This window comes from Ornithodoros turicata, chromosome 4, assembly GCF_037126465.1.
Source record: "Ornithodoros turicata isolate Travis chromosome 4, ASM3712646v1, whole genome shotgun sequence".
NCBI lineage: Eukaryota > Metazoa > Arthropoda > Arachnida > Ixodida > Argasidae > Ornithodoros > Ornithodoros turicata.
The window spans coordinates 52,655,651-52,683,329 of NC_088204.1; the positions used below are offsets into that span (position 1 = coordinate 52,655,651).

Here is a 27,679-nt window from a genome sequence, read left to right on the forward strand (position 1 = left end):
AACAAGGGGAAATATATTAGATGCAAGCTGTTTATTACCAAGAGCAATAAAGCATTGTTTTGAGGCAACGTACTAGGTACACGGTACAATACTGGTTGATGAAACATATAAAATGCTGAAGAATAACAGAATAGCCAACGATCAACGATGCAGCAGGGTACAGCAGCAGCATTCAGTAGAGAAAGATCATTGGCAAATGATCAACAATGCAGCAGAGATGACTGTAGCCTCATCAGCTCTAAAAATACAATATGAAAGGTCTGCACCCGAGCTCCTGCCTGAAGGAAAGCACATTGTCCACATTATACATACGTACTCGGAAATAAGTCGGCGATACCCTTTGTCATGTCATGCCTGCGGCTTTGAGCTTGGCTCGCCCCTCTTTTGTTGTTGCCCGTACATGTGGCGTCTTCTTCCTTGTTCAGGTAGCAGCAGACTGCTGCCGCGTGCTTACATTTTCCCGCAATTCCCGCTTTACAGGTACACGACGCAACATAAACTGTCACGAGCACTTCGACACCTGTGATGGAGAGGTACCGAAATTGAGTTAAATCAGTGCGGGTAAAATGTGCATTCAATGTTTTTCTGATCAGGTATATCATTTTGATGTACAGTTCACAAATATTACGTACGATCACGCCGACTCACCTCGAACCGGACGCTATAAACCACGCTGGCCTTCACTTCTTCCGAAATGCATTAACGACGATTTCGTTACCGTCCGATGCTTCGTCGACGCCGAAAACATTGATTAGTAACTTGCCCAATCGTCAATGACCTCCAGCTTTTTAACCCACGCAGGATGCGATACATTGCTTGCTTGCGCCAGAGCGAAACCCGCGAAACCGAAACACTCTTGTGCGGACCATTGTTTCGATTTGCTTCCACATGCGGCGCTGTCGTCCGCTGATCGCAACGCCGCCTGGCCGAGAGCTACAGGCCCATGGGAGTGCTGTCATTCTTTTTTTTTGACAGCGCTTTCTGTTAGAGAGTATTTCTACAGTTGGGCTAGCACACTCACGTTGGGAGACGGGCTGCTGTTTCAAACACGTTGATTGTTCAAACACTTCTCGTATCACAGCAGGCTCGTAGTCGAACAGCCAAGTCGCTATTGTGGACAGACGTTATACATGGCGGAACTGTCTGCTCATGAACTCTCTCAGGGTACGAAAGATAGCTTCATATACCCGAACATCTGTCTTTTCCTTGTGTGTGTGTGTTTCTGTATCAAGTTTCCCCTTAATTTTTCCCGCCGTCCACAAAAGGACAAAGACAAAGTAATTTGCGGCTGAGCCCATTATTATTGGTAGCACACTTCAGTTCTGGTATAACGTGGGGACGGCTGCGCCAATGGACACAAGAGTACAAAGCAAACTCCGAGTACAACAGTATACCCTGCATTTTGGGGTTCAGGTCAATGAACGTGACAGGCCAATGTTGATTGGAAAGCACAGTCAGACAGTATTTTACCGCCCGTCTGCCAGTAGAAGAATAGAATAACGTGAGAAGGATGGGGGACAATGAAAATAACGCGACAAGGAGAAGTTTTAAGTCCTGCGGCCTACGATTCTTTGTAAGTTGAACTCAATATTCTTGGTAACAAGCATCCGTTCTGGCATAGCGTGTTACGGCGCTAGAGGCAATGGACATAAACGTGGAAAGGCAAAAGGGGGACTCGCCGCCGTAACCCTCAGGATTTCCTCGCTTACTTTTTTTTGTGCGTGTGTGTGTGTGGTAAGAAGAGAGAAAACACCGAAAAGTCTTCACTGTTACCCGGCGTATTACTTCCTAACTTAAAGGTCAGATATGCCGATTTTGAAGTGACGCAGAACTGAGCGATACTCTCGCTGTGTGTTCGTTAGCGAAGACTGAATATATGTGCGAAATATCTTGGTCCAACTGTTCGTAGTTTTTTAGAAAACGTTTTTTTAGTTCTCAAGCCCCCCGTCAGACCGTCTGCAAACCCTGCGCACTGGCGCACCGACGTCACTGCTCTCGGTTTATCTGTCTTTGGCTTGGCATGAACTCTTGGCTTGGCCGCTTGGCTTCTTTCGTTTCGTCCTCTGTGCATCGTACATAAGCGAACAGATTGCTAAGCCGGAAACAAAGCATGTGAATATTTTTTTGGCACGGCGTCGTTTAGATAGTGCACTACCTTTTTCTGACCTTGCCTTCTATGGGCTGGAGCGATATGATACGTGATATGCCACGGCGAAGTTGTAGAAGATGCGACGGTGCTACGCTGTTAGAACAATTCATCGGAGCATTCAAGTGCTACCTATTATAAGCTGCCAAAAGACCACGCAGTGGGAAGCTCTGGTCCATGTCTAGTTTAGGTCCGCCACTCGATTTGAAACTTGAAATCTACATACCTGGATGTAATTATGCAAGGTGCATCGTAATCTGTAATTAATATGCGGCGCTCGGTTCAACAAATTCCTCTAGAGACCCGTGATTCACGGAAAGTTTCAGCAGCGGCGGCCATGTCATCTCCATGCGCCCCTTGTTTACCTATGACAGCTTACGCACACGTCGCACTCTTCCCAGCATGCCTTTCGCCTGTTCGTTGCTAAGACGCACAGCGACTCGCTAGCGGACGATAGTCGGCCTCCTCCTCACGCAATTGCTCCGCGCCAAAATTGCCACCGTCTTCTGCCAGCACAGTCTCGAACAACTGCGGGGGGGGGGGGGGGCTCCCCCCGCGTGTAATATGTACTGACGTAACCTGACCTAACCTCACTAAAGTGTAGTGAGGAAAGCCAAGCTCTATGGCTGATGCGTACCCACAAATGATACCCGTCGAGTTCTAGTACTTTCATTGTGCATTCTTGGCAACAAGCGAGAGGGAACAGGCGAAAGGCATGCTGGGAACAGTGCGAGGTGTGCGTAAGCTGTCATAGGTAAACAATGGGCGCATGGAGATGACATGATCGCCGCTGTCGAAACTTTCCCGAGGAAACTGATCTCTGGAGGAATTTGTGGAACCGAGCGCCGCATATTAATTACAGATTACGATGCACCTTGCATAATTACATCCAGGTATGTAGATTTCAAGTTTAAAATCGAGTGGCGGACCTAAACTAGACATGGACCGGGGACACTTCTCGGAGAACTAAGGTAAGGCAGGCACACACGAACAATGGTTAAAACACAACAGAACGCCGGTAAACCTGTTCCTGCAGGCTCTACTGGGAGACGCACTATGTCGAGGCGCGTACATAAGCGGTGCCTCCTGCAGGAGAAAGGAAACTGAGTCGCCGATGACAATATGGGCGATATAAGTTTCCACCGTTTTCCTCGGGACCCCTTGAGGTGAGTTCCTATATATTATAAGTGTCTACGGTCGAGAACGGAGCTGAGTCACTTGGTTGAGGACGTGCAGTGTTTGCTGAAGTACAATGCGTACCTCTCCCCCTGAGTTTTATTGAGAGCGGTGAAGTGAACATAGTGCAAGTTACATAAGATTAATAGCGTTTCAATGCTATCACCTGTTTTTCAGCTTTCAGACTGTATGGACACTCCCTTGATAGGTCATCCTTCCACAGTGAGGTGGTAAACATGTAAATATTTAAGCATGTGGCTGCTGGGCTGCTTTGAACGAGGAGTTTTGCAACGCTTTGCATGTACGGGACACAAAGGGCTGTGCTGCATGTGCTCACATGTACCCAATGCTAGCATGTTGACGGCTTGCTTTGCTTGCTGATTTTTTCTTTTCTTTTTGAGCTCTGAATGTAGGGCATACAGGGTCAGGCTGCTGTAGCCAGTGCATGTTTTTGTGGCACAGCTTTGCATAATTCTTCAACAATAAAACTGCTTCGCAGGTACAAGGCGTGGCTGGAGTTTTGCAACCTGGAGGCGGATACGAGTCTAATTTCCATTCGCTCTAAGGTCCTGTGCTCCTAGCACTTCGCACCAGTCGCTTATTTGCGCACAGGAAGGCTTCGATGGGATGCAGTTCCTACATTGAAGCGCACACTGCATGGCGTTGCTAAGTATAATACAAGTCAGTATGCTCAAGTTATCACATGAAAATGTTGTAACTCTAGAGGCAATTATTGCGAGTGCTACTGGTGGTTTACAGGAGGAAGTAGTGCCTACGCCAATCAGAGAGAGCAGTGGGCCTTCAACGGAGGAACGTGCGCAAGCTGTGGTAGCCTGCGATGACGACAGCACAGGAGCAATACACCTTCACCAGATGAGTCATCCTTGCCATGCTGAAGGTATACTTGAGTAACGTAGTTGTTGGGTTGGCTAACTGTACGACATCATCTGCTTCGTCAGAGTGTAGTACTGAAGAAAGTCAGCAACAGCGTGATCTGTCTCATCAGGACCATAGCTACGCACGACACGCACCAGCCTTGTCAACACAGAGCACTGTTGTCTCCCCACTAGCTGCAGTTGTCACTCCTCTGCCAGGAACGTCGTCTGGTGTACTGCGTGCAGTCTCGTCACCTCAGCACTTTGGAGGTATGTGACGAATACTCTACCGCCATGAAGTCCGCAGACTTGTGAATGCTTTTTGATCACCATTTGCAGGTGGAAGTGGCTGGCATCCCCCCAAAGATTGCCCATCGTCCAGTAGTCTGGCAGCTCCAGCACAGCCAACAAAAGGCAAGCTGGATAAACTCCGCAAGAAAGTGCACCAGTTGCAAGCCCGCAACAAGAAGCTTCAGAGAGACCTTGAAAGGCGTAGGCGAACGAGGACCATCCGTGACCTGATGGAGCATGTGAGGTGTCACGTCTCTGGAACTGTCGCAGACTTCATTGAGGCACAGATAAAGATGGGAGGTGTGTGCAAATTTGGGCGCCGTTGGTCACAACCAAACAAGACATTCGCGCTGAACTTGTACTGTCACAGCCCCCGTGGCTACAGGTACTGCCGAAAGCTGTTCCACTTGCCGTCAGTGAGGTCACTACAGCTGTGGATGAAACGTGTCCCACAACGACCTGGATTTTCAGATGAAGTCTTTGATGTTGTGAAGCGAAAGGTGACAAACTTCTCTGAAATGGACAAGCTCTGTGTGATAATCTTCGACGAGATGCACATCAAGAGGGAACTGCACTACAATGCAACAGAAGACTGTTTTGAAGGATTTCCGAGCCGTGGCAACTATGCTCACTCCGAGTTGGCAAACAAAGCACTTCTCTTCATGGCTAGAGGCATTTGTACCCCATGGAAGCAGGCCTTAGGCTACTTCTTCACTCACAGAGCAGCATCTGCTTCAGACTTGGAAGAGAAACTGCTTGAATGCTACCACCGCCTCCTGAGTGCAGGATTGAGGCCAAAAGTTGTGACATGTGACCAAGGAAGCCAGAATATCTCTCTACTGGGGAAGCTGGTTACAACTGCGAAGCCGTATCTCACTATTGGGGATGAGAAGCTGTTCTTCATATTTGATCCACCCCACCTGCTGAAATGCCTTCGCAACTTGCTGTTAAAGTATGACTTCTTGGTTGGCAACCACATCATAAGGGCGCAGCATATCCGGGATGCTTTTGCCACTGACAAACAGCTTGATATACGGTCCATGCCACGGCTAACTGATGGGCACTTCAATTTAACGTTCAGCTCAAAAATGAAAGTCAAACTGGCTGCACATATCTTCAGCAACCATGTTGCAGCCTCAATGTTCACCTTATCCACTTTGCACCAGCTACCACCTGATGCCATCCACACAGCCAGATTTGTTGAGCGCGTCGACCGTCTCTTCGACACTCTTAACAGTAGCCACCTGCATGGCAAGACGAAATATTCTTCGGCAATACAACAGGGGTCTGCTCACAAGGACTTCCTGCTGGAGTGCCTGTCCGAGTTTGAGAAGATTACAGTTCTCGGATGCAAGAGACCACCCCCGTGTATCCATGGCTTTTGCTTGGCCATGACTTCCGTGCTTCAGCTCAGCGAAGACCTGCGAAACTCTGGCATACAGTACCTCCTCACTCGAAGGCTGAACCAGGATGCACTCGAAAACACCTTCTGCATAATTAGGACAAAGTGTGGAAGCAACCCTGACTCCAGCTGCATTCAGTTCTAGGCAGCAGTAAGGCATCTGCTGCTCGGACAACTTTTTAAGTACTACGCAGGGCTTAAACTGTGCTGAAGACGTGGACTCCCTCCTGGCGGCAATACATATTGGTCCTAACTACATGAGCAGACTTGGATGTTCTGCTGCCACGCACATTACTGACGATGTCATCGTGGCACCCAGTGAGTCGCCATCACCGCTAGGGTCCAACAGCACAACATTCTTCGCAGGGTGGCTTGGTGCAAAATTTCTCGGTGCTCACACTTGCCCCTCTGAGCAGAAATGCAAACTGCTGGAAGACAATGCCACATTTCAGGACAGTAGCCAGCTATTACTTTATTTGAGTGTAAAGAATGTGGACAGTACTGACTTTGGAAAGCTGTTAGTTCCTCTTCCTGCCTTTGCGACGTTTGTGGGTGCGTGCGAGGAGGCCTTCAAAGCAAACGTCAAGACATTCTTCACCTCCCAAGGGGTCAGGTCCAAGCTGTGTGAAGTGTTGGACACACTTGTGCCAAAGACATTGAGTTTATGTCCTTCATCAGTGTATGATGATTTATTTCACTTTTTCTCAGGGTGCGACTGTTCTGGTTTACACGACATAGGAATGAGGAAGTACGAAATAGTACGTTACGTCAAAAGGCACTGCAGCAGGCAGTGAGACTAAGTTCATAATCTGTGCACGTTGTTTTGATGTAACCAGAAGTTATTTTCTTTCCATGCAAAAGCATATGCATGGTTCTGTTGTCTATCCAGTGCTTTCAGTTGTAACCTAGATTGCACATGATCTCTTGTGATTCTTTCATTCCTGTGTAGCGTACGATTGTCATAGTGCACTTTTACACATAGTTCCTTACTGTGTTGTTTGTATTTTGACAGCCATGCAGAGTTCAGTAGTGTGTGCCTATTTATATGTTTAGTGTATGTACACCTGTGTACATGGATACCTAGCATACATTTTCTATTTTGAATCTTCAGCAGTTTGCTATTCTTTGATACGTATTAGGTGTATCCCTGTGGAAGCCCCAGCCATCATCCCATAATAAAGTTGTTGTTTGCTTCCCCTTGTATATAGATTCCTAGCATGGATTTTCTATTTTGGATCATCAGCAGTTTGCCCTCTCTTTGATATGCATTTAGTGTATACCTGTCTACATAGATCCCTAGTACGTAATTTTATATTTTGGATCCTGTGCTGAGTTCAATAGTTGTGTGCACAACTGCCAGTATGTACGTGCAGTTATGTGCAGGGCTAAGCACTTTGTGCAGCTTGAAAACCTACACCTCGTGGCAAAATGTGCACAAAATAGCAGAAGCAGAGAACATTATCAATGCTTTGACATGCCTTTAATACAAAAATGCTGTTGTAATCAAAGTAGTAGTCATGAATAGTGTGTATGCTCTGAACAAGGTTGTCATTGCTGGAAGCTGATATTATTTTGGCTGTTTTGCAAGATAAAGTATCACAGGCTTCTAAACTGAGCTAATGGACTTGTGCCTTCTAATTCCTCCGTTGGGAGACATAGCACCACACAGCAAGTATCATATAATGTGACCCAAAAGTGCAAATATGTTCACTTCCACCTTCTTGGTACGAGAGATATGTGGAAAGCTCCAGATGTGCATGGGGACAGCAATAGTCCTGGGCCCTATCTGTGTTTGCTGGTATTTGTACATTATCCTTTTGTGCTTATTCACTACATAGACTGTCATACTGGTTATTGCACATTATTCTGTCGTGGGTGTTTATACTGGAGTTGGACGGACTACATAATACTGTTTATACTGTATTTATACTGTTTACAATGCCATGGCGAATTTACCTGTGATAAAAGAAAGCAAGCCCCCACCTGGTCTCCTGTGTCCTTTGTTGCACGCATGTCGCTAGTGTTAATTCATCTCTGTTTACAAATTGTTCATGAGCTTTTGCTTTTGGTTTTGCTATCAACAGCGATTGTGACATTCTGCGGCTCGGCATCGCGGTGGAAGGAACGCGCAACGCGAGCGTCTGGCCCGCCCCGTGCTATACGTAACGGTGACGTACCACGTGACGTCCAGGTGACGTCATTATGACGAAATTTGTAGTATGCCCAGCAACGGATGGATGGCGCTGACGGTCTTTATCATGGCCGCCCTTGAAGGCGTGGTGGCCAATGCAAGCTTCGCTACCATTTATATGTACCTTGACAGGTACGCTATGTGATGCACGCAGCCGTGCACTAGATCCTTCCGATCGCTCAACACGTTTAAAAACGGGACCAAAAAGTGAAACACGACACAGAAAGTTGTTAGACGCGTTTTATTTGGACATATAAAGACTATAGATTCATTCGCAGAAACAACAAAAACATTTTGCCGCTAAAGTTAGCGCGCTGAAGTGATCCGGAACGGCAACAGTGGGGTATCTAGTCGCGGCCTTCTTCGTTGCACGCTTTTCCGAGGTGAGTTTGGGGGACCTGGCGGCGACTTTCAAGACGTGGAATGTTGAGGTGTCGAATTCTAGCGAACTTTACGTTGGGAATGCCAAGTACGTTGACTGTTTCGAACAATGTGTATCATTCAGCGGGAAGTTGTTGAATGTAACGATGTAGTGAATTTTTTTTTTTTTTTTACAAGCTTCAATGTTCAATCTTACCGTGCTGCTTGGGCATTTGTGCAACGGGGCTACGTACCCTGTTCAGTCAATATGGGGTGTACGCGTGCAATATGGGGCCCATATTCCCAAGATTTTCCCAATATTGGCTCAAAGTGGGCAATATGGGGCCCATATTGCCAGGATTTTCCCCATATTGGCTGAAACTGGGCAATATGGGGCCCATATTGCCCATTTTCAGCCAATATGGGGAAAATCTTGGCGAAACGGGTCCCATATTGGACCCGTATCGCCAATGACCAGCCAATATGCTGCTTGGGATGTGACATAAGAGAACTGTTGGCTTTCCTTTGACTGCGCAATCTGTTACAAAGTAAGTAACTAAGTCAATAAAAATGAGATGTTGATTTGCCACCTGCATTTGTATTCTATTTATATAGCACGTAAAACGAGTCCCTCGTATTACGATACGAGTAATTTCTGCTTACCGATGTTAGAGTTAACGACGTAACACAAAGTGGTCAAAAGATCCAAGCCTGGCGAACCCTTAGACGAGTCAAGAGATCCAACCGGGTCAAGAGATCCAACGGGTCGATAGATCCATCGGTGATTTCATTATCGGCCCGGTTTTTACGGTAATACATTGGTAGATTTATTGCGTGACGTTTATTCCATCAAACTGTCTTGGGAGATGTTGAGCAGATCAAACGAGATAACGACGGAAAGAAAATCAAATACGGCATGTTTTATGATAATGTAGATTGAGAGATAGCATCACTAATTCTCGCTACACTTACTTCTGGGGACAAAGCGATCTGTTCTGTGATTTTAGGAACAACCTAATGTCAATTGAGAAGGGGTGACACCGAGGCAGGGAAAGGAGAAATTGGCCGCAAAACCCGCACAGTGCTCAATTATTTTGTATTTTCGCACATTTTTTCACTAGAGCACAAAAAGGCGTTGTGGTTCCGATTCTTGCGGGGTAGCCCCTCAGGGTTGTGCAATTACGCAGTCAACGTATTTTCACTAATTGTAAAGATTAATTATGAAAGTTAATTAACGGCTGCGCTATTTGCTGATACACCACTACCTTTGAGTAGGTCCCGTCCGGAATAGATATATTCTCGAGACGATTTTTGCGAAAAAAAAGTCAGTTTAATAAAAAGTCAGGATTTAATAAAATTTATTCTGTCTTACGTCACGTACCCTGTATATATGACAATAAGCAATCACGGTATTTTTAACATACTCATTATTTTGCTATCTAGAACGAGTTAACCCGTAAGGAGATTACGGCCTTGCACCATGCTGAGAACAAAAAAATTGGCGAGTTACAGAATAAAGGAAGTTCAAGACACATGTCCGGAATTTGTGTTAAATGATTGACATGTATCTACACTGCAAGAAACACGTGTGGGAAGTTGTTCATATTAATTCCCTTTACCATTAGAGCGCGTCACAGTTGGCCCACATAATTGATTCCGTCGTCACATCGATCTCAAATGAAAATTTGATGAGTTGTGTCTTTACAGGGAACAAAGGACGTTTAAGCCACAAGTTCGGAATTCATGTTAAAGGATTGACAATCATCTACATTACAACAAACATGCGTGGCATTTTTTACATCCTATTTAGTTTCACGATTAGGGAGCGTTGGCTTTCACATTAAGTTGGCTTTCACGAAGACTCCGTCGCCACATCGATCTTGACTAATGAAAATTTGGTGATGTTCGCCTTGACAGGGAACAAATGACGTTTAAGCCACAGATCCGAAATTTATGGTAAATGATTGACATGAATCTACACTACAACAAACACGCCTAGTAATTCGTTCATCTTAAGTATACCCTTAACATTAGAGCGCGTGAAAGCTGACCCGCATAATCGGTTCCGTCGTCACATCGACCTCGACTTCACAGGCAAGAAAGAACGTTTAAGCCACAAGTCCGAAATTTATGTTAAATGATTGACAATAATCTACATTACAACAAACACGCGTGGCACTGTGCAAAACGGGGATTCCTGTAACGGTGAAGTAAGTCGGAGTGCAAGAGAAAGTCATCTGCTATTCACATATTAAGTGCACAGGCGATCGCACAGCATTACCGCAACTAAATCAAACCGAACATCATTCAGTATGATATAGATCCAGTACGGCATTATTAAGCCAAAACTCTGACGCTCTCGCCCTGCCGTTACTCTCATAACTCTCTCAAAAAAAAAGAAAAAAGAAGAAGCAAGAAACGAAAAAAAGGAAACTAAACAGCCCGTAGATCGAACCACTGCCCTCGAAAGCTAGGACCAACATCTTCACCAGTGAGCCAAGACTGCCCGTTGCTATGACCTTCAGAAATTAAGATACAGACACTTGGCAAACCACACTGAGCCTGTCAACACGTCTTTTGTCGTGGGAACAAAATTGGAGCGTCCCACAGTTGCGCACAAAGTTGCAAAGCGTACAAGACAAATGCAGCTTTCAAGTCTTCCATGCGCTTTGTCTGGAGAACCCATTGTACAACAAAAGTAAAAAAACAAAAAGCCAACACGGCGAAAAAAGATAATGAAACAACAAAAATAGCACATCAGCGCATTCTGCCATGACGTCAACACCGCGAAAATAAGTCCCCCAGAAACAAAACTGTATCACTCTTGCGATTCCATTCCACTACTACGCAATCACAGCAACATCCATGTGCGGGCATTTCTTTCTAAAGGTCAGGGTCAACATATAGTCTAACAAAACCAGACGAAATGCATTGCTTCAATGGGGAGCAGAGAGTAGGCCGGTCAAGCCATCTTTAAGAAACTGTGTCCCGCATTTCTGGGAATGATCGATTTCCTCATGATTCCGAAGTGGGTTACGTATACGTTGTCGACTTGTCGTATCCCGAAGAACTGCACGCGCTCACCAGGCATTTTCCCCTGGCGCCCGAACACAGGCGCGTGGATGAGAACAAACCCTCCCCCTACCAAAGACACTGGAAACACGCGTTGGCGCTGAACGTCCCTCCCACAAAGAAACCCTTGCTGACGAGCTACGACAAAGTGCGCTACGTCGTTCATTATGCATTGCTCGGTCTGTACGTGAGGTTGGGCATGAAAATATAATGTGTTCACAGTATCCTCTCCTTCTGTCAAGACAATTTTTGCGAACCTTTGTGCAGGTAAATGTCGCGTTTAGGAATGTTGCAACCACGGAATTCGAGCGACTTCTGTACAAAACCATGGTGAACAGTACGTTTGGTAAGACGATACGAAATGTGAGACGCGTGAAAATGTGTGCTATAGCCTACGACAAAGAAGCGCGCTCCGAAAAGCTAGCCCCGTCGACTGTCAGCATTTTCACATTCCGAGTGAAAGTGAATCTTGTACGCGATGAAACAACGTAGCATCATATGCACGTACACCCTTTATATGGGGTTTGCCATTTTAGAAATATCCAAAGTGCGAATGTACAGCTTCATCTACGAGACACTCTTTTCTCTCTTGACGTGCCCAGTGCAATTGATCTATAGCGATATGGGCAGTGAAATGTTTTCTCACACGCTTGAAAGCCTGGGGGAAAAGCTGATGAAAATTGAGGATGAGTTAGATCTGTCTTCCTATCCAACGGACCACCCGTTTTCAAACGAGGAGCACGCGAAACAGATGGGGTACTTCAAAGACGAGATGGGAGGTAGTGTTATTTAGGAATTTGTAGCCATTCTAGCCAGAATGTACACATTCTCTTGGCTGAGACACACAAACAGATCGCGAGAGCGAAAGGAGTTAAGAAAGACGTGGCGAGGAAACACTTATTGCACGAAGTGTATCGAGATTCTCTGTTCAATGAAAGGATGCAGTCTCTTAGAACCAGCGCACCATCCAAGGTATAAAGCAAACAATGTACACCAATTCGAGACTCAAGAAGAGCTTGGACCCCTAAGACGACAAACGCTATCTCGGGGATGCCGTACGCTCCTTCCCGTTTAGAAGTTGCGAATACGGCAAGCTTTGCTGGTGTTTTAACGCGTATCGCATTACGGTAGTATTCTCTCTCTCTCTCTCTCTTTGTGTAGCATTGGAAAACCCGGAAGCGGGCCCGAGAACAAGGAGCAAGGCCTTAGTGCATGCGCATATCATCAAGAATACCAATAAAAAGTTCTAGACGAGATATTCTCTCTCTCTCGCAGACCGGAGAAGCACGAGTCATCGTGGCAGTGTGGCCGCTGAATGGGTGTATAAAAAGACTGACCATTCCGCCTTCGTGCTGTTCCCGTGACCCGCGCAATGATGCTGCTGCGATATTCTGTAACGTTCTGTTCGTGAGATCAGGCAAGTCAGGGAGGGTACAGGCATCTATCAACTAACTCAAGAGACATCTTTGTATGTTTTGTGGGAGCCTATTCCCACTCTCCGGGGCAAAGCCCGTCCATTCGATCCCAGTGGAAGGCGAGGCACAAATGCAAATACAAGATATACTAAACAACCGCTATTTTAATAACTCACATCTTACAGTGTCTTTTCTTCTCCGCTTCCACGTCCACACTGACCACACAAACCCCTCGTCGTTCACCTTTTACCCTCAAGTCTCTCACTTCCTCGTCGTCCCGCAACGTCCAAACTTCTTCCTCTACTTCGCCCCACACTTCCCCCACCGCAAAACGTTGAACACAAACTTGAAACTTGAAATGAAAATTGAAATGAAAATGAAACTTGAGACGTTGAAACTTGAAACTCGAATGTTTAGAGGTCGTCGTCATCGAACTCCAGGACCATGTCGTGCCCAGGGTTCGGTGGGGAGGAAGTCCTAAAGAGGTCGGGCCTGTGCCTCCTCAATGTCTCTAGCGCTGAGGCCACGTCCCCGCTGTTGGTGAAGCGGTCCTTGTCGATATGTTCGACGGTGCAGCTCAGGGACTTGACACAGAGGACACAGAAGTCTCTTTTCCTCCGCAGTCAGCGGAATCGGGGGGTCATTGAGGTGTCGGTCTGTCAACAACAGCCCTGGTAGCACATATTGTTGCCTCGATGTTGCAGCAATGTTGCCAATGTTGTCCAATGTGGGGCAACGTTAATCAACATTTGACAACGTTCCTGCAACATTATCAGACGTGGACCAACGTTACTTAACATTCAGCAATGTTCAAGCAACATGGCAGAGCAACGTTTGAGGAACGTTGCGGCCGAACGTTCCTGCAACGCTGCTTAGAGGTGGAGCAACCTTGCTAGACATTCGGCAATGTTCATGCAACATAGCATAGCAACATTCGGGCAACGTTGCGGACCGTACGAGAAAGTGATACAGAGACACCTGCCGTTCGGAAAATAAAACGAAAGAAGGCGTCATATCAACACAGGAATTGCAACGAGAAGCTTTCTAAATTATCAGTTACAAAAATGAATTATCTACCAACAATTTGGCATTAACGAAAGTTTTGAATTAGAAACCGAAACTTTCAACACAGCGTACCATCGGCATCGCTTTCAGGCTTCGTCACGTGCTCATTCCTCGTTTTATGGCGGCGGTTGGCGTTTGCGTAGTGCGTGACTGCGTCTTTCAATTTCCATAGATGACGTCTGTGAATGATGTGGGAGACGGTGGTGAGTATTTCAGTATCTTTTCTTTTCAACAACTTTGTTTTATGCGCAGAGAAACAAAGGGTCATTGAACGCCAGCGGCGTTCGCGTTTCACGAGCCTAGGCAGCAAACGCGTTGTTTTCAAATTGTTGGGAACGCATAGCGTCGTCCCATTTTCTAGACCCGGGAATCTTGATTCTTAGTGGGAAATGAAACGCTCTAGAGTTAAAAGTTGTCTGCGCGCTCTGACTCCTCGGCAGAGACGACGGCGAATTGCGGATGAGGTTTCAGGCGAGTTGGAAAGTCTATTGCAGGAAAATAGTGAAGGCGACGCAACCGGGGAATGGGAAGTTGTGGAAGTTGCTACGAGGACATCACCATCCACTGATGATCCTTCACAGAAAAGTGTAGGAAGTAACCTCTTCGAATGCGACCGTGGTAACCCTATCAATTCTGGTGCAGAAGCAATACCCATGGACCTAGGCAGCGCGCCAGAACATTGCACTTTGCAGACACCGAGCAGCGATGAAGGTTCCACCGCGGTTACTGCCAGTTCTGTCGACCACGGAAGCTCCGAAATAGGCAGCGTTCGTCCCAAATTGCAGCAGTGGGCACTAGCTGCCAGGGGACGCAAGAACACTCTTGCAGACACCGCGATCCACCGAAGTGAAGTATATCAACGGCGGCGCATACCATTACTTTGGGTTACATGTCATGCTGCTCCACCACGTTATGAGTGATTTGCCAAGTGGCTGCTCCACGCCGCTCCATTAATTATCAATGTTGACGGTCTTCCCATCTCGCGGAGCTCAAGGAGGCAGTTCTGGCCGATACTTGTCAAAGTAAAAGAAATCCCAAGCTGCTCACCATTCATTGCCGCCCTTTATGAGGGTGACACTAAGCCGCAGGACCTAGACGCATACCTCAAGGACTTCCTTGAAGAAATTGCTGAGCTCCTTCAGGAGGGCATCTCTCACAATGGTCGTTCTTTAAGAGTGGTGCTGCACGCATTCATATGCGATGCACCAGCCAGAGCATTCCTTAAATGCATCAAAGGGCACACTGCATATTATGGGTGTGAGAAATGCACTCAGAAAGGCACCTACTCTACCAGTGGAAACAAGGTAATCTTTCCCCTGTGTGACTGCCCTTTGCGAACTGATGAAAGCTTTAGGCAGAAGCTCCAGTTTCCCCATCATCATGGTGATTCGCCTTTGCTTGCTTCAGGCGTTGGGCTTGTAAGTCAATTTCCTCTTGATTACATGCATTTGGTGTGTTTGGGAGCAATGAAGAAGCTTCTTGTTGAGTATTGGGTGTCTGGCAAGCCGTGCTCTTCAAGAATGAGCCAGATGTCGAAGGCAACACTCTCGGATCTCCTTGTTGCTTTTGAGACGCATGTTCCTTCTGAGATGAAACGAAGACCAAGGGCACTTCTTTTTCTTCAACAATGGAAGGCTGTCGAGTATAGAAATTTCTTACTCTATTATGGCCCTGTTGCTCTGAAGGGTATACTGAACCGCCACGCCTTCAAACACTTCATGAAACTAAACGTGGCCATGACTATCTTGGTCAGCCCGAAGTTTTCTGCTACCCATGTTGACCTCGCTGAACAGCTTCTTCAAGAGTTTGTTGCCGAAGCAGGAGAGCACTATGGAAGCGGTATTTACGTGTACAATGTGCACTCCTTGCTCCACATAGCAAATGATGTGAGAAAATTTGGTCCCGTAGACACATTCTCTGCTTTTCCTTTTGAAAATTATCTACAAGAAATCAAGACTTTGCTAAAATCACATGCTCGTGCCCTTCAGCAAGTCGTCCGCCGGCTGAGTGAGAAAAACATGCTGCCCTTGACAAAGCCTGCTTCAGTGCAGCCAGTGCACCAGCTGTCAAGGCCGCACTCGAAGGGTCCAATCCCATCTGAATTTAACGGCACACAGTACCGTGCACTGCAGCTAAAGGATGCTCTCTTTACCATCGATAAGCGGAACAACTGTGCCTTGTTAAAAGATGGCAACATCGTGTGGATAATTAACTTCCTGGCCACCACGAATGGGATCAGCTTCTGCGCACGTTTTTTTAAGAAATTGGACAAACTCTATGACAAACCTATTCCATCGCCTGACCTAAGCATCTTCATGGCTAGGGGGATTTCATCGGACTTTGCTGTGTGGAGTGTAGCCGATATTCAGTGCAAATGTGTGTGCCTCCCAAATGGGCCAAGCTGCTATGCTGTGTTCCCTCTTCTACATACGAACAGTCAAGGAACTGTACAAAATTAGAACTCCTTCCACCGCACTTGCCCTACCACAAATCATCATCAGGTCAGAATTGTGTAATGTTGTCATTAAATTTATTTAAAATAACTTGTAACAAGATGCTTGTTTCATAAAGAACGGTCACTCGCATGGCAGAAAGAGATCGTTCTGTAGAATCACAGCCGTTGTTTTAGCCGTGTATCGGTTTCGTATGATTTATATCAAGCACCGCCGCAGAAAGTGTCTTTTAGTGAACGACTGCGGTGCTTTGCCTCGCAAATATGGACACACCGAAGCAGCCCAAATACGTTGTGAGCGTGATCTAATTGCTTCACGCAATTAGAATACGCTCGTTAGGACAGTTAATCAGGTAGTGATGTAAGCTTAATCAATTAAGTTACTTAAAAGTGGTAACACCTCCTTGAGACGCAAGATTTACCTCTTTTTGAAGTACAGCCCTTCTATGTTTGTTTGTTTCTTCCTTCATTTGTTCTGATTATTTGCAGGCGCGGTTGTGCCAAACTGAATGTCCTTCTCGAGTACTCACATGCTTTTGCTGAATACAACTGCAGCGTGAGCAAAGCTGCTTAGGAACGGGGGCCTGCTATCCAGTGCTGACTTTGTCATGCTTGTTATGTGGAGCACGTTCGAAAAAATGCAGCTGCACATCTGAAACTCCAATGAGTATCATCGTCATCTAAAAGAGAGCGTCGTAGCACCGTTGTGAGACCAGACACGCTTTCTGAATATCTTCTATGGCTCCTTCCGCAGTTTGCACAATTTTGTTCAGCATCGAAGTCTCTCATAGGAACCACTTTGCATTAACTGTGACTCCCATCTTACATTTTGATGTGCAAGGGCCTTCTTGCACTACACACGTATGGTCTGCAACAGGATAATTGCAGCAGGACGATTTGGAGCTTGAAACAGTTGTGATTTTGTCATTTTGGCCCTCGTGTACCCCGTCTGTGAAACGTAAACAAAAAAAATCTAACACGATATGCTTTTGTAAAGAAGGTCACTGATGGTGAGTAAAGAGAATATACAAGTTCAAGTTTATTCAACATTTTATATCATACATTATATTATTCAACATTTTATATCATACATTATATTATTCAACCTTTTATATCAAGTTAATACAACATCAAGTTTATTAAAGTTATTTCTTGCACTTATGCGTTTCAGGATACAATGAACGTGCAGGGAGGTCACAAAAGACTACATTTATTGTTTTATGACCTTGCTACAATGCCAATATATATTTTAGGAATGACAATGGACAGGTACTCTCTCTAAATTTGTAGCACTCAATTTTAGGTTAGAATGAGCAATGAATAGCAACTTCCCTCCTGGTATTTTCTTATATATGATGAATTTTGAATTTAATGTGATCAAATATGTGGTAATATAATAGTATATATAAGAATATAATACGTGATAAATGAATGTGATCAACAGTAGATGAAAACAACACCAGTAGCCAGAGAAGTGCATTCTCAAGAAATAATTTTCTTATAGCATATATGTGCATGCCTATTAACTGAAACAATTATCACGGTTTTAATTTCTGAGAGTGTACTGTAGAGACGGCTTAGATCTACAACAGTTAATACAATGTATTATATACTGTGAATACATTTAAAAATTCCATGTGACACATACTTTTTTGGAGGTCCTGTGGTAATCAAAGTTTGTGGGCATTACGCAGGTTCTGCACCCATTTCTTGAGTATGTCGAGGCAGCTGTGAAGTAACCTGCATTGATGATGATTATTCCAATTTTTATGGTGCATCGACAACAAAGGAAATAATACATCAGAACATTGGTTTGGGTGCAACCAGTTAAAAATGAATATGTTGTTTAATAAATGCATTGGACAAATGTTAAAACATCAGTTTAAAACATGGTTTACAATCCCTGTATCTTCTAAAAATTAAAAAGATGAAAAACTATTCTAAAAAGAATATGGGGAACTCTTCTAAAAAGAATTATAATCTCTAATTATTATATTGCTAGGTGAAGGAGCCTAAAGTGTAAGGTGTGTTTCTGATGTGAACATGTAAGAAAATATGCAAAACTGAGAGAGGCTAACCACAGTGCGTGCACTGAGGTTGTTCCTCCCTGTAAAGTAGAAACCAGTGGATGATGAACGTGATACTTACCTGTACACCCAGCCGTATCACACTGCACATATTATTCACTGGGTAGCCCTCATGACGAAACCTATATTGAGAGACCACTTTTGCCTTAAAAACTGCTTCAAATAGCACGACACGCTACAAATTATTACTATTGTAACAAGCTGACGATACAGCTCAGACAAAGGCGTTATTCAAGTCGCGCCACACCACCGTTACGTAGGATTCTTTGTCACAAATCAAACCAAGGCACAAAACAATACCAATACATGAAAAAAGGTGACAATCGTGGTCTCATTATGACGTAATACCGAACTTGTGCGTGAAGGTAATTCAAAGAAATGAATGTGGCACTTGCTTCCGCAGAGAACACCGTGTACCATGCTAGCAATGCATGCAAAAAAGCGCTCGAGTGCTCGCACATATATTGATGACAACACTACCTGTGTAGTGTAACGTGTTCTTTCAAGCATATTATGCACTCAAACTGTATTTGCCGCCGGGTAAAATGCAAGTGTGCTCGATTGAACGTCGGAAGAGCGATCAAGCAACCTGCATCCAGTGCTCGTTTTGGACAAAAAACACTTAATAATGGTCAACTAAATATGCAGAATGAACGCCTATTTATTCCTCGATAAAGAGTGACTCACCTGTATAAATTTAGGCCCTGTAACCTTGCCAGTACGGTTGGTACGACCGTAATTGCAAGAAGTTGCCATGATCGCTGCGGCGACTGTTGTGAGCACCGTAATATGGCGGCCGGTTTCTTCACGCTCGCGCTCCCTATCCGCGATCCAGCCTTTTACAATCGAGATCAGTGGTCTGTACCTTCATTCCTGGAGGGTTCGCGTGTGGCATCGTTGGCTCAGTGGTAAAAATGGTGGCCAGTGCTTTCGGGGTCCGTGGTTCGATCCACTGTCTGTTCGGCTTCTTTTTTTTTTCCTTTCTTCTTCTTTTTTTTGTTGAGGTAATTTAACAGAGGTAGGTATGAGAGTAACGGCTGGGCGAAAGCGTCAGAGTTTTGGCTTAATAATGCTGTACTGGATCTATATCACACTGCATGGCGTTCAGTTTGATTTAGTTGCCCTAATGCTGTGCGACAGCCTGTGCAGTTAATATGTGAATAGCAGATGACTTCTCCTTGCACTCCCACTTACTTCACCGCTACAGGAATCCCCGTTTTGCACAATACCACTGGCGTTTGTTGTAATGTAGATAGTCAATCATTTAAAATAAATTTGGGTCTTGTGGCATAAACGCCCTTTCTGACTGTGAACTCTAGGTCGATGTGACAACGGAGTCAATTATGTGGGTCAACTTTGATGCACTCTAATGGTAAGGGTATTTAAGATGAACGAATTACCACGCGTGTTTGTTGTAGCGCTGATACATGATACATTTACCATAAATTTCGGACCTGTAACGAATGCAAACATCTCAGGAAAAAGAGCTGTAGCTTAAACGTCCTTGTCCCTGTCAAGGTGGAACTCATCAAATTTCCATTGATAGAGGTCGACATGACACGGAATCGACACGCGGATATACTTTAACGCGCTATAATGGCGAAACTAATTGAAACGCACAAAATGCCACGCGTGTTTGTTGTTGTGTAGATGCCTGTCCATCATTTACCATCAATTCCAAACATGTGGCTTAAACGTCCTTTGTTCCCTGTCAAGGTGGAACTCATCAAATTTCTATTGATAGAGGTCGACCTGACAGGAAATCGCCAGGCGGGTACACTTTAACGCTCTGTAATGGCGAAAGTAATTGAAATGCACAAAGTGTCACGCGTGTTTGTTGCAGTGTAGACGCTCATTTACCATAAATTTGAAAGATGTGGCTTAAACGTCCTTTGTTCCCTGTCAAGGCGGAGCTCATCAAATTTTCATGGATAGAGGTCGACATGACAGGGAATCGTCACGCGGGTACACTTTAACGCTCTGTAACGCTCTGTAATGGCGAAACTAATTGAAATGCACAGAGTGCCACGCGTGCTTGTTGTAGTGTAGACGGTTGTCCATCATTTACCATCAATTTCAAACATGTGGCTTAAACGTCCTTTGTTCCCTGTCAAGGCGGAACTCATCAAATTTTCATGGATAGAGGTCGACATGACAGGGAATCGTCACGCCGGTACATTTTAACAAGCTATATTGGCGAAACTAATTGAAATGCACAAAGTGCCAGGCGTGTTTGTTGTTGTGTAGATGCCTGTCAATCATTTACCATCAATTTCAAACATGTGGCTTAAACGTCCTTTGTTCCCTGTCAAGGCGGAACTCATCAAATTTTCATTCATCGAGATCAGTATGACGACGGAGTCCTGGTGAAAGCCAACCTGGACGCGCTATGTAATGGTGAAACTAAATAGGATGCACAAAGTTACAAGCATGTTTTTTTGTAATGTAGATTTTTTATGCACTGTAGATCGAACGGCTTAAACGTCCGTTGTTCCCTGTAAAGACACAACTCACCAAATTTTCATTCGAGGTCAATATGACGACGGAACCAATTATGCGGGTCAGCTTTGACTCGCTCTAATGGTAATTGGAAATAAAGTGAAGAAATTCCTACGCATGCTTTTCGCAGTGTACATGTATTTCAATGATTTAACATAAATTCCGGACATGTGGCTTAAACTTCCTTTATTCTGTACCTTGCCAATTTTTTCGTTCTCATGCAGCACCGTGCAAGGCCGTAACCTCCTTATGGGTTAACTCGTTCTTATAGCAAAATAATGAATATGTTAAAAATATCATGCGTGTTTATTGTCATATACATGGTGTCCCAGCTAAATGTTACCATATTTTTTAAAAGTATATCTATAACTTTTTCCGAGATGAAATCAACTGCAATATATCATATGCTGAAGGGCGCTCTCTAGGAAGGCATTAGGAGACTTCTAAGGCAATGTCTTAACTAACTTTCAATAATCAACTTTTTCATTATGAATGCTACGAAGTTGTTCCAATGAGAACATCTGACCTCTTCGGTCACCAAATACCAAAGCCGTTTTCAGAACAAAAATCCGTTCGATAGATCGTTCGCAGAAGAAAATATCGTGAAGGAACACCAATTCTTTATTTTATTTATTACGCATCTCTAGAGTGGCGTCTTTCCTTCGCCCCCAACACGAGAGAATGAAAGAGCACACTGTCGCCTCTTGCGTCCGTGCAAAAGATTAAAAAAGAAGACGGAAAATGCAGCTCAAGATAAGCGCAGCTCTGATAGAGTCACCCCGATACATTTTTTTCTTTTTTCTTTTCCGCAAGTTAACCAATCTTCCACGCATGAGTCGGCACTGTGCTCTTTCACTCTCTCGCATCGGGGTCAACGAAAAACGCTTTTTCGAAGATGCACAATGAACAAAATAAAGAAAAAAAGGTGTTTTTCAGGAATTTTTTTAATGTGATATATCGAACAGACTTTTGTTCTGAAAACGGCTTTGATATGTGGTGACCGAAGAGATAAGATTTTCTCATTGGAACAACTTCGTAGCTTTTCTAATGAAAAAGTTGATTATTGAAAGAATTAAGGCATTGCCTTAGGAGTCTGCTAATGCCCTCCTAGGGAATGCCCTTCAGCATACGCTATATCTCAAATTGATTTCATCTCGGAAGAAGTGATAGATATATCTTTTAAAAAATGTGATCACATTTAGCTGGGATACCCTGCATACAGGGTAGGTGAAGTAAGACTGAATGAATTTGATAAAATCCGCGAATGACTTTCAAAATGACTTTCTCGCAAAAGTCGTTGAATATATCTATTCCGTACGCGACCAATTCTAAGGTGGTGGCATATAAACAAATAGCGCAGCCGTTAACTAACATTCGCGATAAATCATTATAATTAGTGAAAATACGTCGACTGCGCAATTGCAAAGGTGTAGAGCATAACCCTGAGGGGCCTACGCCGCAAGAACCGAAATCACAGAACCTTTTTGCGCTGTAGTGAAAAAATGTGCTAACATACAAAATAATTAAACACTGTTCGGGTTTTGCGGCAATTTCTCCTCTCCCTGACTCGGTGTCACCACTTCTCAACTGACAACAGGTGGTTCCTGAAATCATGGAACAGCCCGCTTTGTCCCTGGAGCGAGGGAAATAGCGATGTTGTTTCTCAGTCTCGATTATCAAATTTACCATAAAACGTGCCGTACTTGATTTTCTTTCCGCGTTATCTCGTTTGATCTGCACAACACAGTTCGCGATGTGATGCGATAAACGTCACGCAATAAAACTACAAATGCATTACTGTAAAAACCTGGCAGATAACAGAAAGGCAATCACCGATTCCGCTGCTTAATAAATGTCTGCGTTGTATCATATTTTAACGAGAGAAAAACAACGAGGACGCTAGGAAGCCGAGGGCCCCATGTTTTGAGGAACAGCGTGATGTCAGTATCGTCAAACGGTGACAGTGAAGGTGATAGGAAAGAGCGGCGGCCGAACTCGCGGCAACTCTCAACGATAGTGCATCTTCGCTCATTTTTTAAGGGCACAGAGAAGTGTTACTGTTTCGATTCCTGCTGACTAGACTTCTCAGGGTTGTGTTCTCCCAATTTCGAATTGCGCGCTCAGTTTGTTTTCAGGAATTATGAAGATTCATTACAAAAATAATTAACGGCCGCACTAATTACATTGATAATACACATACCGTCCACAACTATTGCACTCGAGACATTGTGCTGCTTGGGCATCTCTCTTCCTTTTGTCTTTGATTCGAGCGCCTATTTGAGCAACACCTACAGGATATGGAGAAGGCCTGTCCCTCGCGTCGCATTGGAAGGCCTGCTGTTACTATTGTGGATGCTACCATGAAGTAAATGAAAGAACGAACGAGAAGAAAGCTCGAAGCACGTCGTAGGCCTCCATATAGGCGACGTAAGCGTGCATGCCCGACATTATTTAGGAAGTGTTGGTTTCGGCACTTTCTTGTGCCGAACGAGACTCTGCTTTCACCTCTAGATGTTCTGAAAATAAGCAGACTTCCGCTTGTTTATTTTCTTATTTTTATTTCTCTAAGGGAGGGAGTTGATAACCGACAAGCATTCTTGATGGTGCCGGGAAGAGACTAAGACGCAAAATTTGGAATTAAGCATTGAAGTGTCCTCATGATAAGGCCAAGAACAAACTGAAGCGTACGGTACAGTGATCACTGAGTAACAAGGTGCAAGTACAAAGTGAGGTGCGGTTACTGAATTCGCTTTCTTAGCTTATAGAGCATAATTTCTTTTCAGCATAATGTAGGATAATTTCTGGGCTTTTCCTCAGACGCTGTCACAGATACGTCGGCACATTTCCCTCAGAAGTCGCCCCAGGACACACATTGGTCATCGTTGACGGCATCCCCATTCCCCACAGAGAGAACAAAAAATGGACCAGGGCTAGCCTTACAAGTGGCAATCACCCCGTTCCACACGCTACGAGCAGCACCCCGGAATTCTGAGCAGCAGCACAGCGAAGAAAAGTTTGGCAAAGCTTATCAAAGCTGATTCATCACGTTTTCATTCCGCGCTGGGCAATTGCTGCTGATAGCCGGGCTCCGCGCGCGATATCTGATGTACAAATTCCCTTTCTCGTCTGCCCACGTCTCATTCCATCTTCCTTCCTCCTCGCCGCATACTTTTCTTTCAAGTTGGCTTTCTTACACGTTCTTCTGCTATCAGGCAGAACCTGCATCAGAGGAGGTGTCCCTGAATTCTGGTCATGAATCCAAAAATGGAAAATTGTGCAACGTTTACAGAGTGATAGCCATTTCCCTAAGTTCTATTGCAGTTTTTCTCAAACATTATTTCACACAGAAACAGATTTTAATTACATATTCTCATTGCATGCATTTATGCATGCACTATGGGCTGTACCACTTGAAACCTCCCTAGCAGTTTTCATTGTCTTTCTAACTGTGCTGTGCTAACTTAAACTGTGCAACTTGCCCGATGTGGCCCTTGTTCTTGTGTCGCGTCTTGTGGTCGCACTACATGTCCTTCATATGCCTGTGAATGTCTCAGTTCATCAACGAGTCAAGTCATGTATTCGCAATGTCTATTGCTAGGTGCACTACCTTTCAAGAATAGGGGGTGCTTCCCCGAAAGACTGTTTAAGGCATGTCATGCGGCGGTGCATGAAGGATGACCTTGCGCAGCACTTCTGCCTCACTGGAAGAAAAGGCAAGCTCCCATTTCTGGGGCCACGACTCCTGGAAGTGATCACTGGTATGTTTGATTCATGTGGTAACACTAGACTGCATGCAATACAATGCTCATTCCTCTGAGGTTCATACAGCAAGTGCACCTCAGACTATGCAAGCTGTTGCGGCCCCTTTTGTCGTATGCCAATTACGCTGAAGCCTTAATAAAATTTAGGTAATTAGTCATCTTGTAGCTACATACTCTTTTCCAGAGGATGTCCATCTGGGCATATAACTCAATTACAAATTGATGGTGATTTCATGAAGAAAAAATTGAAAAATGGCACATATCTGCTCTCATACTTTTTTATGTGAGTCGAAATGTCTGTTACTAAATGTTATTTTGTGTTGTGTCGAGCATCCTAACTAATATTATCATAAAGCAACAGATGGACTCCACTGCAAACACAGTTGTCGAACTCGAATGTCAAAGCAAATGAATGGTGTTAAGAATTGTATGTTTCTGATTATACCACCTCGTTCATTAGGATTACGGGGCTAACTTTTTATGTGCTGCTTGGAGAGCCAGTGTGAGTCAAAAAGATTTGAAGATTTTGGAGAGTGCAATTTTCGTAAACATATTTTGCATTGAAAAAGAAAGCCAATAGAACACACAAGTCTACTAGGGGATATGTAGTAACCTCGACAACAATAGGCTGAAACAACAGGTGAGCGACAAAATTGATGTTGGAAGAACAAAACCACATTAACTGCGCGAGCAGCGTCGATCTGAAACATGCATGAGAGGTCTGTCAAAGCCCTGAATATGCTTGCACCATGTGGCACATTTTACTTTTGCATGCTGTAGACTTTCGTTTCTTATCAGAAACAATGCATGCAATAATTATACGCACTACCAAAAATACCAGAATTGGGGATTTCTCTAAGCTCAACTAGTTTGTCATTTTGGCCCTGGGTTTTAGACCTCCAGATAACACTAAGCCAGTGATACTAATTGATTAGCTCAGCAAGCACCGCAAAAATGTACTGTCCACAGAGACACATAACTGTCGATGGCATTCATTCATTTACGTATACACTTGCACAGCACTTTTTTCGAATTCTTTGTGGATTTTACTTCGCACGCTCTGCAAATCGTAGCATGTAGCACATATTTGTAACAAGCTTCCACGTGACATCATGTCTGCTATTAAACCAATCTAACGAAGTAAAGGTGCCATGCTGAGTTGACTGCATATGTTTCTTGAACATTATCAGATGCCATGCTCAGAACCTTCCCAGACATCACAGAAGCGGCTTTCAAGTCCCAGGTGTCTGACTGGTTGAGGTATGCACCATCGAGGTTGAAGAAACGGTATGTTATCAAACATGTTTTGTACTTGTGTTGTGTGTTTAGCAGAGATGTGACACACAAAAAGATGCATTTTGTGCTACATGTGGCTGGCCTTTTCTTTTGAATGCTTGGTTTTCCGATTTCAGAGGTTGTACTTTTTGCAGCATATCGTGTAAGGAATTCTCGCTTCAGGAGGCTAGAATTTACTTTCTAAGGGTATATGTGTTTGACATAAATATTGAAAGAGAATGAGACATTTATTTTATTGCAAAAAATAAGCTTTTGGACGAAGTCAATCCTTCACCAGCTGATGAAGGACCCGACTCCGTCCGAACGCTTGTTTTTTCAGTAAAATAAATGTGTAAAAATTATTTAAAAATTTAAAAATTCAGTGCTAGACTTCTTCCATTTTTTGTCCTATATATGTCTGCACAGAAACTGAATTCTCAGAGTGGATGTTTTTCGCCCAGGGTTCCGTGTGTAGTTACCCAGTGCTTGGGACTACACGTTTCAATCTGCGTAAATCCATAGACCTACTTGACTGGCATTTGGTTTAATAACCATTTTGCTCATGGAATTTTCCTAATACTTCTGTGTGGTCAGATGAGTTCAGCTGCACAGCATTCCCGCTGTGACCTCAGATAAGTTTGGTTACAACCGGTCAGGGGAGGAGGGGGTTCTGCGGTAATTTCTAGCGGACCCAGAAAGCTTGAGAACTTATGATACAGAAGATAAAAACATTGCATATATTAACAGTTCACATTTGCCTTGCAGCACTGCCACAACATGACCACAACGACTGCCAGTGCCTCGCCCCTCATTACGTGCAGCTAACGACTGCCAGTGTAAATTAAAGACGACTGCCAGTGTGCCAATAAAGGCTATTTGCTTATAATCAAGTGGTCTTGCATGTTCCTTTCTTGCATGTTTTAGTTCATGTTCCTGAATGTCATTGGGTAAGACCCGTGGGAAATGCCATAAAAATAACAGCTGCGTACTACCTGAAAAGCGCCACAGGCGACCTTTTAACAACATTGCCTAAACGTTGCGTGAATGTGAAAACGTTACATTTGTAACATGGCGGCAACGTTGCAAAACGTTGTCTAGCAACGTTACCAGAATGTGGCCTAAAGAGGACATTAGCGACGTTTACGCAACGTTCCCAGAAAACATTGCGGCAACGTTTTGGCAACATAGTGTGCTACCAGGGAGGCCTCTGAAAGGTTGAGGCACTTTCGCCGGGTCGTCGGTGCGAAGCGGGCGCGGTTGAGAGGTCCAGCGAGAGCGGGAGGCCCATGATACCGGTCTGTCTCCCGCTATATACGACGGTCCATGTAGCCACTGACCGGTGAGTTGGTGGCTCAGATCGGCTCGGTACCTGAGGCCGGGCGGTAAACGAGCTAGACCCTGGAGAGCGTTCACGCCCGCGACTACGCTTTCTTTGGGGAGGCATGGCCGCTGCGAGAAAGAATAGGGGACGACGGTGAGAAAGCAATTTCCGACCGCGAGAACCTGAAAAGGCTCTCCCCCAGAAGGTTATAATTGAAGACTGCGAAACAGAAATCACACTAAGAAAGACCAAGTATTCAAGAGCACTAGGATTTAGCGACTAGGATAGTGG

At 44.6% G+C, this 27,679-nt stretch overlaps 1 protein-coding gene across 2 annotated transcripts; it reads left to right on the plus strand.

The window, feature by feature from the left end:
- The first annotated feature begins 14,115 nt into the window (after positions 1–14,115).
- On the plus strand, positions 14,116–26,919 carry LOC135393176 (uncharacterized). Of its 2 annotated transcripts, XM_064623681.1 has the most exons (5): positions 14,116–14,196; positions 24,630–24,789; positions 25,983–26,079; positions 26,205–26,230; positions 26,833–26,919. In XM_064623681.1, exons 1-5 carry the CDS (start codon positions 14,179–14,181, stop codon positions 26,910–26,912), a joined length of 381 nt encoding a protein of 126 aa, XP_064479751.1. In that variant the 5' UTR covers positions 14,116–14,178; the 3' UTR covers positions 26,913–26,919. The 2 variants fall into 2 exon arrangements, with proteins under 2 accessions (XP_064479751.1, XP_064479752.1); XM_064623682.1 differs by lacking the exon at positions 26,205–26,230.
- The last annotated feature ends 760 nt before the right edge of the window (positions 26,920–27,679 follow it).

What these genes read in the sequence shown, in the direction of transcription:
- LOC135393176 (XM_064623681.1), top strand. An exon ending in ACTCCTGGAAGTGATCACTG is followed by an intron (nt 24,790 to 25,982) that starts GTATGTTTGATT and finishes GAACATTATCAG; the next exon opens with ATGCCATGCTCAGAACCTTC. An exon ending in TACTTTTTGCAGCATATCGT is followed by an intron (nt 26,231 to 26,832) that starts GTAAGGAATTCT and finishes TTTGCCTTGCAG; the next exon opens with CACTGCCACAACATGACCAC.